This window comes from Cololabis saira, chromosome 1 (assembly GCF_033807715.1).
Source record: "Cololabis saira isolate AMF1-May2022 chromosome 1, fColSai1.1, whole genome shotgun sequence".
Classification (NCBI taxonomy): Eukaryota; Metazoa; Chordata; class Actinopteri; order Beloniformes; family Belonidae; genus Cololabis; species Cololabis saira.
In genome coordinates, this window is record NC_084587.1 from 41,224,385 (window position 1) to 41,237,516 (window position 13,132).

Below are 13,132 nucleotides of genomic sequence, written 5' to 3' on the forward strand. Positions count from 1 at the left end.
TTTCTTCTTCATGTTATAAATGACAATAAATATTAAGTTAAACATAGAAATTCCTCAAAATTACTGAAAAGTACTCATTTGCATGTAAAAATGTCTTTATTTATGTGAACATGTTTATTTATCATTGATTTGATAATGTATGTATTTAATTTAATATTTACCGTATTTCATTGTCGCTGTAACCTTATTTGCCACATCCTGTTAAAATATATATTTGTACTTGGTGACATTTTTACTTTTATATATTTATGACTTAATATGCTTGTATGCAACTCTGTGTATGTTTTTGATAATATTGATGATTTATTGTTGATCAGTTGAGCTCGTTGGATTTGATCACCGGATATCACCAGATCATCGCGCTCTTGCCAGCTCGGCTGACGTTCAGAGTTTAACAAAGTCAAAGCTCCGGACTGCATAAAAAAACTGGACAAGCCCCCTGTGATATCACCCACAGGTGTGTTTGAAGTCTCTTCTTGACTGTCCAGAACCAACAGACCCGGACCACTAGTCTAGATGTTGTCTAGACCAACCCAAAAACCTCACCCCACCCGCTGAGTTGCTAACTAATCTATTAGTTCAATTCAATTCAATTCAATTGTTGTCTTTAGGCACTTTCCAGAGATCCAAAACATGATCCCCAATCAATTATTACATAAGCAATGGCAGGTAAAAACTCCCCTTTAGGAGGGAAAAGACTTGGACCAGGACCTGGATCATAAGGGGGGACCCTCCTGCAGAAGACCAGCTGGGCAGAGCAGGAAAACTCAGACAGAGAGAATGAAGAACAGAGGGAGGAGAGATACAGACACATAGGTTTTATACATAGAAAAGAATGTAATCAAAAGTTAACTTGATTTGGCAAATGATGACATCAGTTAATGACATCATCACTGTTATGAAGTAAAAACTACACCAAAAAAACCCCAATAATGACATCAGTTACATTGAAGAATGTATGATGTCATCAAGATATGATGTCATCAACCTCAACAAGCTAACAGTTACAGTCAAGTTATGATGTCATCAATTACATTGAAGAATTTATGATGTCATCAAGTTATGATGTCATCAATTACATTGAAGAATTTATGATGTCATCAAGTTATGATGTCATCAATTACATTGAAGAATTTATGATGTCATCAAGTTATGATGTCATCAATTACATTGAAGAATTTATGATGTCATCAAGTTATGATGTCAATTACATTGAAGAATGTATGATGTCATCAAGTTATGATGTCATCAATTACATTGAAGAATTTATGATGTCATCAAGTTATGATGTCATCAATTACATTGAAGAATATGTCAAACGATATGATGAGAACTAGACAATTTCTTGCAGAAATTTTGAGAGTGCCACGGCGGGTTGCTGCAAATTTGTGTACATTTTACAAGCAATAAAGGTGAAGGACTCAATACCGAGTCCAATGACACCACCCATGACTCTCTATGTCAAACCATTCAACAGATATTGGACTTTAACGTATCAGCCAATCAGAAGAAGGGGCGTGGCTAATTTGCACCAATGAGGGTCAGGGACTCAATACTTAGTCATTTGACACCACCCATGACTCTCTATGTCAAACCATTCAACAGATATTGGACTTTAACGTATCAGCCAATCAGAAGAAGGGGCGTGGCTAATTTGCACCAATGAGGGTCAGGGACTCAATACTTAGTCATTTGACACCACCCATGTCTCTGTATGTCAAACCATTCAAAAGATATTTGACTTTAACGTATCAGCCAATCAGAAGAAGGGGCGGGGCTAATTTGCACCAATGAGGGTCAGGGACTCGATACTTAGTCATTTGACACCACCCATGTCTCTGTATGTCAAACCATTCAAAAGATATTGGACTTTAACGTATCAGCCAATCAGAAGAAGGGGCGTGGCTAATTTGCACCAATGAGGGTCAGGGACTCGATACATAGTCATTTGACACCACCCATGTCTCTGTATGTCAAACCATTCAAAAGATAATGGACTTTAACGTATCAGCCAATCAGAAGAAGGGGCATGGCTAATTTGCACCAATGAGGGTCAGGGACTCCATACTTAGTCATTTGACACCACCCATAAATCTGTATGTCAAACCATTCAAAAGATATTGGACTTTAACGTATCAGCCAATCAGAAGAAGGGGTGGGGCTAATGTGCATTCCCTGGGTCATGTGACCAGTTCTGGGTCACATGACCCGGAAGTGTATACTGTATTATGCTGTATATACTGTGGATGGATGGATGGATGATGGATGGATGATGGATGGATGGATGATGGATGGATGATGGATGGATGATGGATGGATGGATGATGGATGGATGATGGATGGATGGATGATGGATGGATGGATGATGGATGGATGATGGATGGATGATTGATGGATGGAGGGATGGATGGATGATGGATGGATGATGGATGGATGGATGATGGATGGATGATGGATGGATGATGGATGGATGGATGGATGGATGATGGATGGATGATGGATGGATGGATGATGGATGGATGGATGGATGGATGGATGGATGATGGATGGATGATGGATGGATGGAGGGATGGATGGATGATGGATGGATGATGGATGGATGGATGATGGATGGATGCATGATGGATGGATGGATGATGGATGGATGATGGATGGATGGATGGATGGATGATTGATGGATGGATGATGGATGGATGGATGGATGGAGGGATGGATGGATGATGGATGGATGATGGATGGATGATGGATGGATGATGGATGGATGGGTGATGGAGGGATGATGGATGGATGGAGGGATGGATGGATGATGGATGGATGATGGATGGATGGATGGATGGATGGATGGATGGATGATGGATGGATGATGGATGGATGGATGATGGATGGATGGATGATGGATGGATGGATGGATGGATGATGGATGGATGATGGATGGATGGATGATGGATGGATGGATGGATGGATGGATGATGGATGGATGGAGGGATGGATGGATGATGGATGGATGATGGATGGATGATGGATGGATGGATGGATGGATGATGGATGGATGATGGATGGATGGATGATAGATGGATAATGGATGGATGGATGGATGATGGATGGATGGATGATGGATGGATGGATGGATGATGGATGGATGATGGATGGATGGATGAATGGATGGATGATGGATGGATGGATGGATGATTGATGGATGATGGATGATGGATGGATGATGGATGGATGGATGATGGATGGATGGATGATGGATGATGGATGGATGGATGATGGATGGATGGATGATGGATGGATGGATGATGGATGGATGGATGGATGATTGATGGATGGATGATGGATGGATGGAGGGATGGATGGATGATGGATGGATGATGGATGGATGATGGATGGATGATGGATGGATGGATGATGGAGGGATGATGGATGGAGGGATGATGGATGGATGGAGGGATGGATGGATGATGGATGGATGGATGATGGATGGATGGATGGATGGATGGATGGATGGATGGATGGAGGGATGGATGGATGATGGATGGATGATGGATGGATGATGGATGGATGGATGGATGATGGAGGGATGATGGATGGAGGGATGATGGATGGATGGATGGATGGATGATGGATGGATGATGGATGGATGGATGATGGATGGATGGATGATGGATGGATGGATGATGGATGGATGATGGATGGATGGATGATGGATGGATGGATGATGGATGGATGGATGATGGATGGATGGATGGATGGATGATTGATGGATGATGGATGGATGGATGGATGATGGATGGATGATGGATGGATAATGGATGGATGGATGGATGGTGGATGGATGGATGATGGATGGATGATGGATGGATGATGGATGGATGGATGGATGGATGGATGGATGGATGATGGATGGATGATGGATGGATGGATGATGGATGGATAATGGATGGATGGATGGATGGTGGATGGATGGTGGATGGATGGATGATGGATGGATGATGGATGGATGGATGATGGATGGATGGATGGATGATTGATGGATGGATGGATGGATGGATGGTGGATGGATGGATGATGGATGGATGATGGATGGATGATGGATGGATGGATGATGGATGGATGATGGATGGATGGAGGGATGGATGGATGATGGATGGATGATGGATGGATGGATGGATGGATGGATGGATGATGGATGGATGGATGGATGATGGATGGATGATGGATGGATGGATGATAGATGGATGATGGATGGATGGATGGATGGATGATGGATGGATGGATGATGGATGGATGGATGGATGGATGATGGATGGATGATGGATGGATGGATGAATGGATGGATGATGGATGGATGGATGGATGATTGATGGATGATGGATGATGGATGGATGATGGATGGATGATGGATGGATGGATGATGGATGGATGGATGATGGATGGATGGATGATGGATGGATGGATGATGGATGGATGGATGGATGATTGATGGATGGATGATGGATGGATGGAGGGATGGATGGATGATGGATGGATGATGGATGGATGATGGATGGATGGATGATGGAGGGATGATGGATGGAGGGATGATGGATGGATGGAGGGATGGATGGATGATGGATGGATGATGGATGGATGGATGGATGGATGGATGGATGATGGATGGATGATGGATGGATGGATGGATGGATGATGGATGGATGGATGATGGATGGATGGATGGATGGATGATGGATGGATGATGGATGGATGATGGATGGATGGATGATGGATGGATGGATGGATGGATGATTGATGGATGGATGGATGGATGATGGATGGATGGATGATGGATGGATGGATGATGGATGGATGATGGATGGATGATGGATGGATGGATGGATGGATGATGGATGGATGATGGATGGATGGATGATGGAGGGATGATGGATGGATGGATGATGGATGGATGATGGATGGATGGATGATGGATGGATGGATGATGGATGGATGATGGATGGATGATGGATGGATGGATGGATGGATGATGGATGGATGATGGATGGATGGATGGATGGATGGATGATGGATGGATGGATGATGGATGGATGGATGATGGATGGATGATGGATGGATGATGGATGGATGGATGGATGGATGATGGATGGATGATGGATGGATGGATGATGGAGGGATGATGGATGGAGGGATGATGGATGGATAGAGGGATGGATGGATGATGGATGGTAGAGGAGGATGATGAAGGTAGAGGATGATGAAGGTAGAGGATGATGAAGGTAGAGGATGATGAAGGTAGAGGAGGATGATAAAGGTAGAGGATGATGAAGGTAGAGGAGGATGATGAAGGTAGAGGATGATGAAGGTAGAGGATGATGAAGGTAGATGATGATGAAGGTAGAGGATGATGAAGGTCAGGGTTCAGATTTCTCCATTTTCCAGGTTATATTATATTAAGTCTGTACTGACTGAGTCATGTGACCAGTCCTGGGTCACATGACCCAGAAGCCTGCGGGGGGGATGAGTCATCAGAACAGAGAAGCTTCTAGAAACTTCAGAAGCTTACTAGTATATATACAGAGGTAATGATTCAGCTATATTTTCGGTTGTGACAAACCTCAAATCACTCCACTTTGTCATCAAACCGTAGCTCTTAGCAGAAAAATGAAAACATCGTGAGCGACGGAGAACCCAGCAGATTCCGGAAATGTTATTTTCATACAGATATCACTTAAAATGTGTTAGTAACGGCAATTCGAAAACAAAAATGAGATTTTTTTTGAAGAAAACTTCATTTAACATGGGAGTGAATGGAGAGAGAGACAGGATTTGGCGTGTCTGTTGGCCCTGCCGTTCCAATTTTGTGCACACAACGCCTGTCAAAGTCACATTATTTGAAACTCAACATCTATGTCTACATTCTGACCAAAAATGATCTTTCTAGCTTTTACGGTTTGCCCGTGAGCTCGAGTTACAAATAAAAATTATGATCATTTTTCGAAAGTCTCTCCACTCTAATGAATTCGAACCGCACTGAAGATTTGACAAAAAAGTGATTTCCAGTCCTCGCTTGAGCGCTCATATCTTGAAAAGTGTACATTTTAGGAAAAAACAGTTCCAGGTTCAGAGAGAGAAGACAAGTTTTCCTCCGTTTTGAAGTTTGAATGACATTTCTACGTGCAACTATGAGGAAGATACGTGACTGAGAAAAAAGGTGAATTTCGTCTTTTTTCTCCCATCCGCTTTGAATGGCGCCATAGGAATACATGGGAGAATGATTTCCCCATTAGTTTGGAAATTTGGAAATGTTTTTGCACTTCGTGCAAAAACTATTTGTGCCATCGCTCTGAAAATCCACAGGACTGTAGTTAAATTCAGGGCCTACAACTTTCTAATTTGGTTCAGAATTTTTCGAGTAACGGTGTGCGAGTGGTGAGGCCCCAAACTTCTCCCAATGCATTCCGGATGGGTTTTAGCGCGCACGTTTGTGCACGTTGCGCAAAAACGTGCACGCCAATCGCTTATAAAAGTCATAGCACACGATTCCCGATTAAGGCGCACGTTTCTACGTTTTTACTTTTCGCGTTTTCTCAAAGCTGTAGGAGGAGTAGCGAACCGAAAGTTGTCCGGAAGAGGAATAATAATAAACCCGCAGAATAACAATAGTGCCTCTGGCCTCCGGCCAGAGGCCTACTCCTCCTTGCTATTGCATAGCTTTGGAGGAGTCGTGCCTCTGGCCGGGGGCCGTGGCACTAACTAGTAACACCAAACTCAATGCTGGAGCTCAGCTGCTGGTGAAACTGGGCATGTGCTTGCATTGGTGCTCCTGTGTAAAACTGCAGCTTTGCTTAGTTAGCCACATGCTAACAGTGCAGTTGGCTCCAGGTGTTTTACGTTACCCATGATCCTTAGCTGCTATCTGTTCAAAGATTGACGTACAACTTTGCATCAGTACATAATATTTTTGTTTTTGTTCATAAAACTCATCTTCTGGTGAAGCTGTAAAGTTTTAAAAAGATGTATTTTAAAATTGATTAAAATTTGTAGAAAGTTAAAAGTTTCTTTCAATGCTCTGACTGTTTAATCTTACAGACCATGATTAAAATGTTTTAAACTCATAAAGTAAAACAGCTACAACATAGACAGATGAAGGACAGCACATTGTCACTCGATAAACTTTAATATTTGAAAGAGTACATCATCCAGAACAACCAATCACATCACAGATCATAAACGTTTACTACTGGTCACCGGTGAGCGCCTCCTCCATCTTTGAGTTCACAAACAAACACGCGATTATATTTCCACGAGTCAACCCGAACTGTGCAGCAGCAAAAGCTGTTGGTGGTCAACGTTGCTCGTGGTCAATGTTGCTTGTGATCAGCGTTGCTCGTGGTCAACGTTCTTCAAGGTCAGCGTAGCTCATGGTCAACACTGCTCGTGGTCAATGCTGTTTGTGGTCACTACTGTAGCCACTATTTTAGAGCTCATGCCCTGTGACTTTACTGTCCACGACTGAAAGTGAAGGATCTGTAATTCAGGTAAATATACAATTCATTGAGGTATGAGAGGAAAGTTGAGTCTGACAGGTCGCCTGAACTCAGCAGCAGGAGAACAGTCCGGAATCAACATGCCAGTGTCCGACAGACATTTGGAGAGTTCAAACAGAACCTTCAGAAATATGTGAAAAGAATGAGAAACATTGATCCAAACTAAAAGAACCTGAAAGAAAATATAAGAACCAGCTAAAGCTTTTACAAACCTATTGACTGTCCGGAGTTAGAGATGCTTACAAGTCACTTTAAGCAAGTCCAGGCCAGGTTTCAAGTCTTTGGTGAAAAATCCAGGTTCAAGTCTCAAGTCTTTGGTCAGAGTCATTGGTAGTCCAGTTATTGCTAGCACTAGCAAGTTGCAGGTATTTTGTAAAACAGATTGAGCTGAGAATAAAAGAAAAGCAGAAGGTTAACGAGAAATATCTGTACTGGAAACAGCTACAACCAAAGAAAATCCTGGATTCTGCAAGAAGAACGAAAAACGTGAGTTAATAGAATCAAAAAAAGGTAATCGTGGTCACATTTCTAACCTTTGGTTAGAAATGAATTTCCTTTTGGGGAGTTTTTGAAGTATTTGAAGTTTTGACTAGATTTCTGTTGGTGTGGTGTACCACGCCAGGGGAGATTATATCAAGCAATAAATGTATTACAAATATGAGTGATTGACAGCTCAGCGAATCACTAGCCATAAAAAACGTGGTTATCCAAAATCGTCATGCTACCGTGCTTAGGGAAGCAACCAGCCGTTTGTATAACCAGGGTTGGCTAAATTAAACTTTTAGATTAATTAATTAAATTTAGATTTCCCCAATGAGTCAACATATTAAATGGTATATCACGCTGGAAACATCTGGCAGCAGCTCTAAATATAGTTTGATGTGGCGTGAAGGAGCTGGGAGCGAAACCAACTTTGATTGACATACGGTAGGTGTGTTTCTGCCAGCTTCCAAAGCAACATGGCTGCACCCTACACTAAGAAAAACTGATCTTCAGAGACCATGTGACCTGAAGCTTCATCCAATGTTTTATACGGTCTATGGTCACCTTCAATAGATAGCTAGCATTGCATGTCCTTGCGTTCTAGCGTCTTTGGAAGGTGTGGTTTGTGATGGAGGTTAAAAGGAAAAGCTGGACGTTTTGTTTGTAAATATTCAAATTTCAACTTGTTCTTCAAAATTTTCACCAACTGCACCTCTGAAGCCTGAGTTACTTCTGCGTAGCAGCTACACACACCTACACCGTAGCTACAGCATAGCTTTGACACAGAACAATGAATCAGGCTTGAGTGACAGACCTGTCTGGAGGAGTTTTAAGTTGTCAAATTAATTGATTATTCAACTCACGACAATGTAGCTGGCAGTACATCATCTGCCCCATGGTTAAAGAACTTAAATCGCAACTACAAGTCAAGTCTGAAGTCAGCGGTAAGTCGTGTCCAAGTATCCGTTGGGAAATTGTTGTACCCCTTAAATGTTGATTGAATATTTCAAGCAAATGAATCATAGGAACTCAGCAGAAATAGTAGAAGTTTATCCAGAAACTTAAAAACATTTACAAATCCATCAGGAAAGCTGAGAAGTTTTGCAGTCCGTCAAGAACATTTACAAACTCAACAAACTTCTTTTAAATTCCTAAAACCTTTAAAAAACCAAAAAGAACTGCAAATATTTAAATATTTAGATACCTTTCCAAAAATAAAGTATTATCAAAAAGTCTACTAGTTCATACAAATATTACAGAGCTTCACAAACCTGTGTTTTATTCCCTAAAATCAGATGTCAGGAACCTGTTAATAGACTGGAACCTGAGAATCATCAAACCTGGTACATGATGGGAGAACTGGACTGAACCAGTTACGGCTACATCAACCACCAGGAACCTCTTACAAACTTAAAATTTTATTTTGCGCATGAAATCCACAGAGCCATTAGAAATTAACCAAGATCATGGAGAGTTTTTTCGGTCCATCAAGACCACTGAGAAGAGTCCATCAGAATGTCAGATTGCCAAAGACCTCAGAACCCATCAGAACTTTAGGACTCCATCATCTGTTAGGCTCTCTTACGACATTAGATATTGACCATACTTTGAACTAATAACACTTGTATAGGAACCAATCAAACAGAGCCAAGGGGGCCAGTTTGAAGTGGAACTCCTAAAAGCCCTTTATGTGGCAGTAGGCCTCCAGGGAGGAGAAGACGATGTACATCAACCACAGGCTGAAAAACAGGCAGGTGGTTAGCCTCTTAGCGAGTGGGGGTCCTCCAAGCTCCCCGCCGATGGAAGGCCGGCGGCGGTAGAGTAGCACAGCGACGCAGATGAAGGCGAAGATAGTGAAGAGCGTGACGGAGAAGGCCAAAGTGCCCGGATCAACCTTGAAGTCATCGCCTTTGATGTTATGGTAGACAGCAGCGATGGACCAAGCTATGCCGATTCCCAGAAAGACGTTGACAGCATTACTTCCTGTCACGTTGCCAATGGAGGCATCTGCATACTGGTCTTGGATAGCTGACACTTTACTGGCAAAGGTGTCTAGAGGAGAGTAGACAAGAAGTTAGAGATCAATCATGAGTGTTTAGCTTGACTGGTGTTTCCGATAAAACTCAGTCTGAACATATTAAAGTCTGCGGCGTTAATGAATGGGACAATTTCAATCATTGTTATTTTTTGTAACTGTGATGGACTGGTCACCCTAAAGAGAGCTGTGATGGGCTCCAGCAGATCCCCCTGACCTTGCAGTGGAATAACCATGGTATATAATGGATGGATGAACGGATGGAGATTATTTTATGATGCATTACATTAACCTGAACTTTGAATTAAACTGACAATTTTACATCCAGAAGATCAACACGGATTTCTACGTTTGTTCTGAGATAAATAAAAACAATGATTTTAACTGCTAACTTAAACTTAATTAATTCCAGCTGACTTTGCAGTTGACGCAGACTTTGTCTCTGACAAGTAAATTGACGTTAATCTCCAGGAGCATCTGGAGTTGATCTGAGATTATGGATCTACCCAACACCAGACGTAATGTTATATTTAATCTAGCGTTGAGTAGTAAAGTTATACATTTGACTCTATTTTTAGGTAGCTAACAGTAGATGTTAAGTTATGTCTTCCCAGATGAAACTAATTAAAGTAAATGAATGTAATCTCCCCTGTGCTGCATGAACAATGTTGACCCTGGATGTTGTCATCTGTAACCATGAGAACAGGAAGATAAAAGGCTTCTATAAACGCTCACGTCCAATTTAACCTTAATACCAACCAGATTTATGTTAAGATTTTCTACGTGTCCCTCCATGAGACATTTAAGTCGTTTTGAATGTTCCTTCATGAAAGAAGTCCTTTAGTGCAGTGATTCTTAACCATAGGGCCGCGGCCCACACTTGGGCCGCGAGCGCCATCTAGTGGGCCGCGAAAAAAAATCAGTTTTGTACGTGTGGGCCGCGAGGGCCGCGGGACTGCATAGCAACTCCCGACCAAATGAGGAGAAGAAGACCCTCAGCTAGCTGTACGTGTAATAGTAAGAGAAATGGTGTGTATTTATAGAGAAAATCCTTCGTTTTGCACAGAGTACGTTTAGATCCGCCAGTATCAGGGATCGATTACTTGGGTCTGCGCCCAGAGCGAGTGAGCGCGGCGTGATCATTTATCCTGACGCGTCCCCGCGGCTGGGGAGGTCGGTGCCGCTCGGGCGGCTCCGTCGTTACCGCTGAAGGATTGTACATGTAGATGCGTGGGCTGACGTGTCTGCTGGACTGGACTGTTGTTCGGGCTCGCAAAAAGCATCGGAAATTGACTCGGCTGCAGCGGCCAGAGAGCTGCGGTGCTGGCTCTGCCCGCTCAGGCTCGGATGAAACCCGAAACGCGCAGTCCTGACAACTTATTAATGTAAATAAAACTTAGTAAGTTACTTAGTAAGTAATTAGCTTGACTCTTACAGAGATGAGAAACGTAACAGGTGGAAAGGAAAGTTCAACCCGGAATGGACAGATTCATCCTGGTTCAGTTTACCCACTGGGACAAAACCAGTGTCTCATACGTTCAGAGACCGTGGCGTTCAAAGTGAGAAAGTGAAACGCCACTGAAACAAAACACAAAGTTTTTCATCAAACATATCCACTCAAGTCTGAACTGAAGTCACAGAAAATAAGCTGAGCATCTTAAAACATGTTTGGGTCCACATACAGCTGTGAAGCAGCTTTCTCCACAATGAACATAATTAAAACTAAATATCGTTCCAGGTTCATCAATGAGCACCTTCACATGCATATGAGAACCTGACACCATCCAGCCCAGATTTAAAGTCCTGGCAGGAGAAATTAGAGCTCAGTTCTCTCACTGAACAACAGAAAGTGGGGGCATACGATTAAGGGGAAGAAATAAAAACTGCAAAACTGTTAAATTGTTAAGATGTGTTTATATTAATTTATTATAAAACTGTGTTGAGACAATTAACAAAGAAAAGGGGAAATTCAAACTGCTGGTAGAGAAATAAAATAAGATAGCATTTGAAAAATAAAATAAAATCTATTTTATTTTTAAGAGAAAGAAATATGTGTAATTCAAGTTAAACATGTTAATGGGCAAATATGTACTCTTTTAATATAACAGTCAGATGCAGATGTTGATACAACTATGAGGCTACTTGAATATATATATATATATATATATATATATATATATATATATATATATATATATATATATATATATATATATATATATATACACATATATATATATATATATATATATATATATATATATATATATATATATATATATATATATATATATATATATATATATTTATTATGATGTTCTGGACCTTCGCTTGAGTACATTTTCTCTAAATGGACCTCTTAAAGTTGAATACCCCTGCTATACAGTGTTAATATTTAACGGGCCCCGGGCCACTCTGTACTGAAAAAATTGGGCCCCAAGGTCAGAAAGGTTAAGAACCCCTGCTTTAGTGTGATCTGAAACATCATGAGTTAGGAACTCAAGAGGTTTTTACGATGAAACCAAAAACAGTCTCCCACCAGTGCTCCAGTTGGGATGTCTCGTTTTTACTTTTCTGGTTGAGTCTCCTCCTACATCACACACGCCCTGTCTGATTGGTTGTTTGTCTATCCAGTGGTGTCCACCAGAGTGATACAGCCTCCTGAAATCAAAGACGCACCCAGAGGAACCAGCCTAGTTCTTCGTATGAAAGAGGAGAATCAGGATGGTCGGCATGGCTTGCAGTTTCCTGAAAAGGGGGGATGCAAATGCTGCAGGAGAGTGTTCTCCATGGGTCATTAAAGTAACAGCGCCATCTCTGGACATAACCAAAGACAATCTACCAAAAGGATCAGGGTTTAAAGGAGCTTGAGGCTCCTTTTAAGAAATGAGACTCTCTAGCGCCACCCTCACCACGACGGCCGTTGGGGGTACTGCAGCCAACAGTGAAGCCGGCACGGGAGAACGGGGAGAAAGTGCATGCAGCGTCATGTGACGTCACATCCGCAGGACAGCGCAGGAAATTCGGGACCGAATTGCAGCACATTTTGCAGCACACAGCCTGTTCAAGGCAA

At 41.9% G+C, this 13,132-nt stretch overlaps 2 protein-coding genes across 6 annotated transcripts in view; one reads left to right on the forward strand and one right to left on the reverse strand.

The window, feature by feature from the left end:
* The window catches only part of spast (spastin), a 78,877-nt gene that overhangs the window by 58,204 nt on the left and 7,541 nt on the right, over positions 1–13,132 (forward strand). The gene's annotated exons all lie outside the window — the stretch shown is intronic.
* Positions 7,153–13,132, reverse strand: part of LOC133445891 (sodium/calcium exchanger 1-like) — a 37,081-nt gene continuing 31,101 nt past the window's right edge. For all 5 annotated transcript variants that reach the window (XM_061723418.1, XM_061723410.1, XM_061723446.1 and 2 more), the window contains one exon: positions 7,153–10,076. In XM_061723418.1, coding sequence (XP_061579402.1) covers positions 9,700–10,076 — 377 coding nt within the window. In that variant the 3' untranslated portion in view covers positions 7,153–9,699. The remainder of the gene's footprint in view (positions 10,077–13,132) is intronic.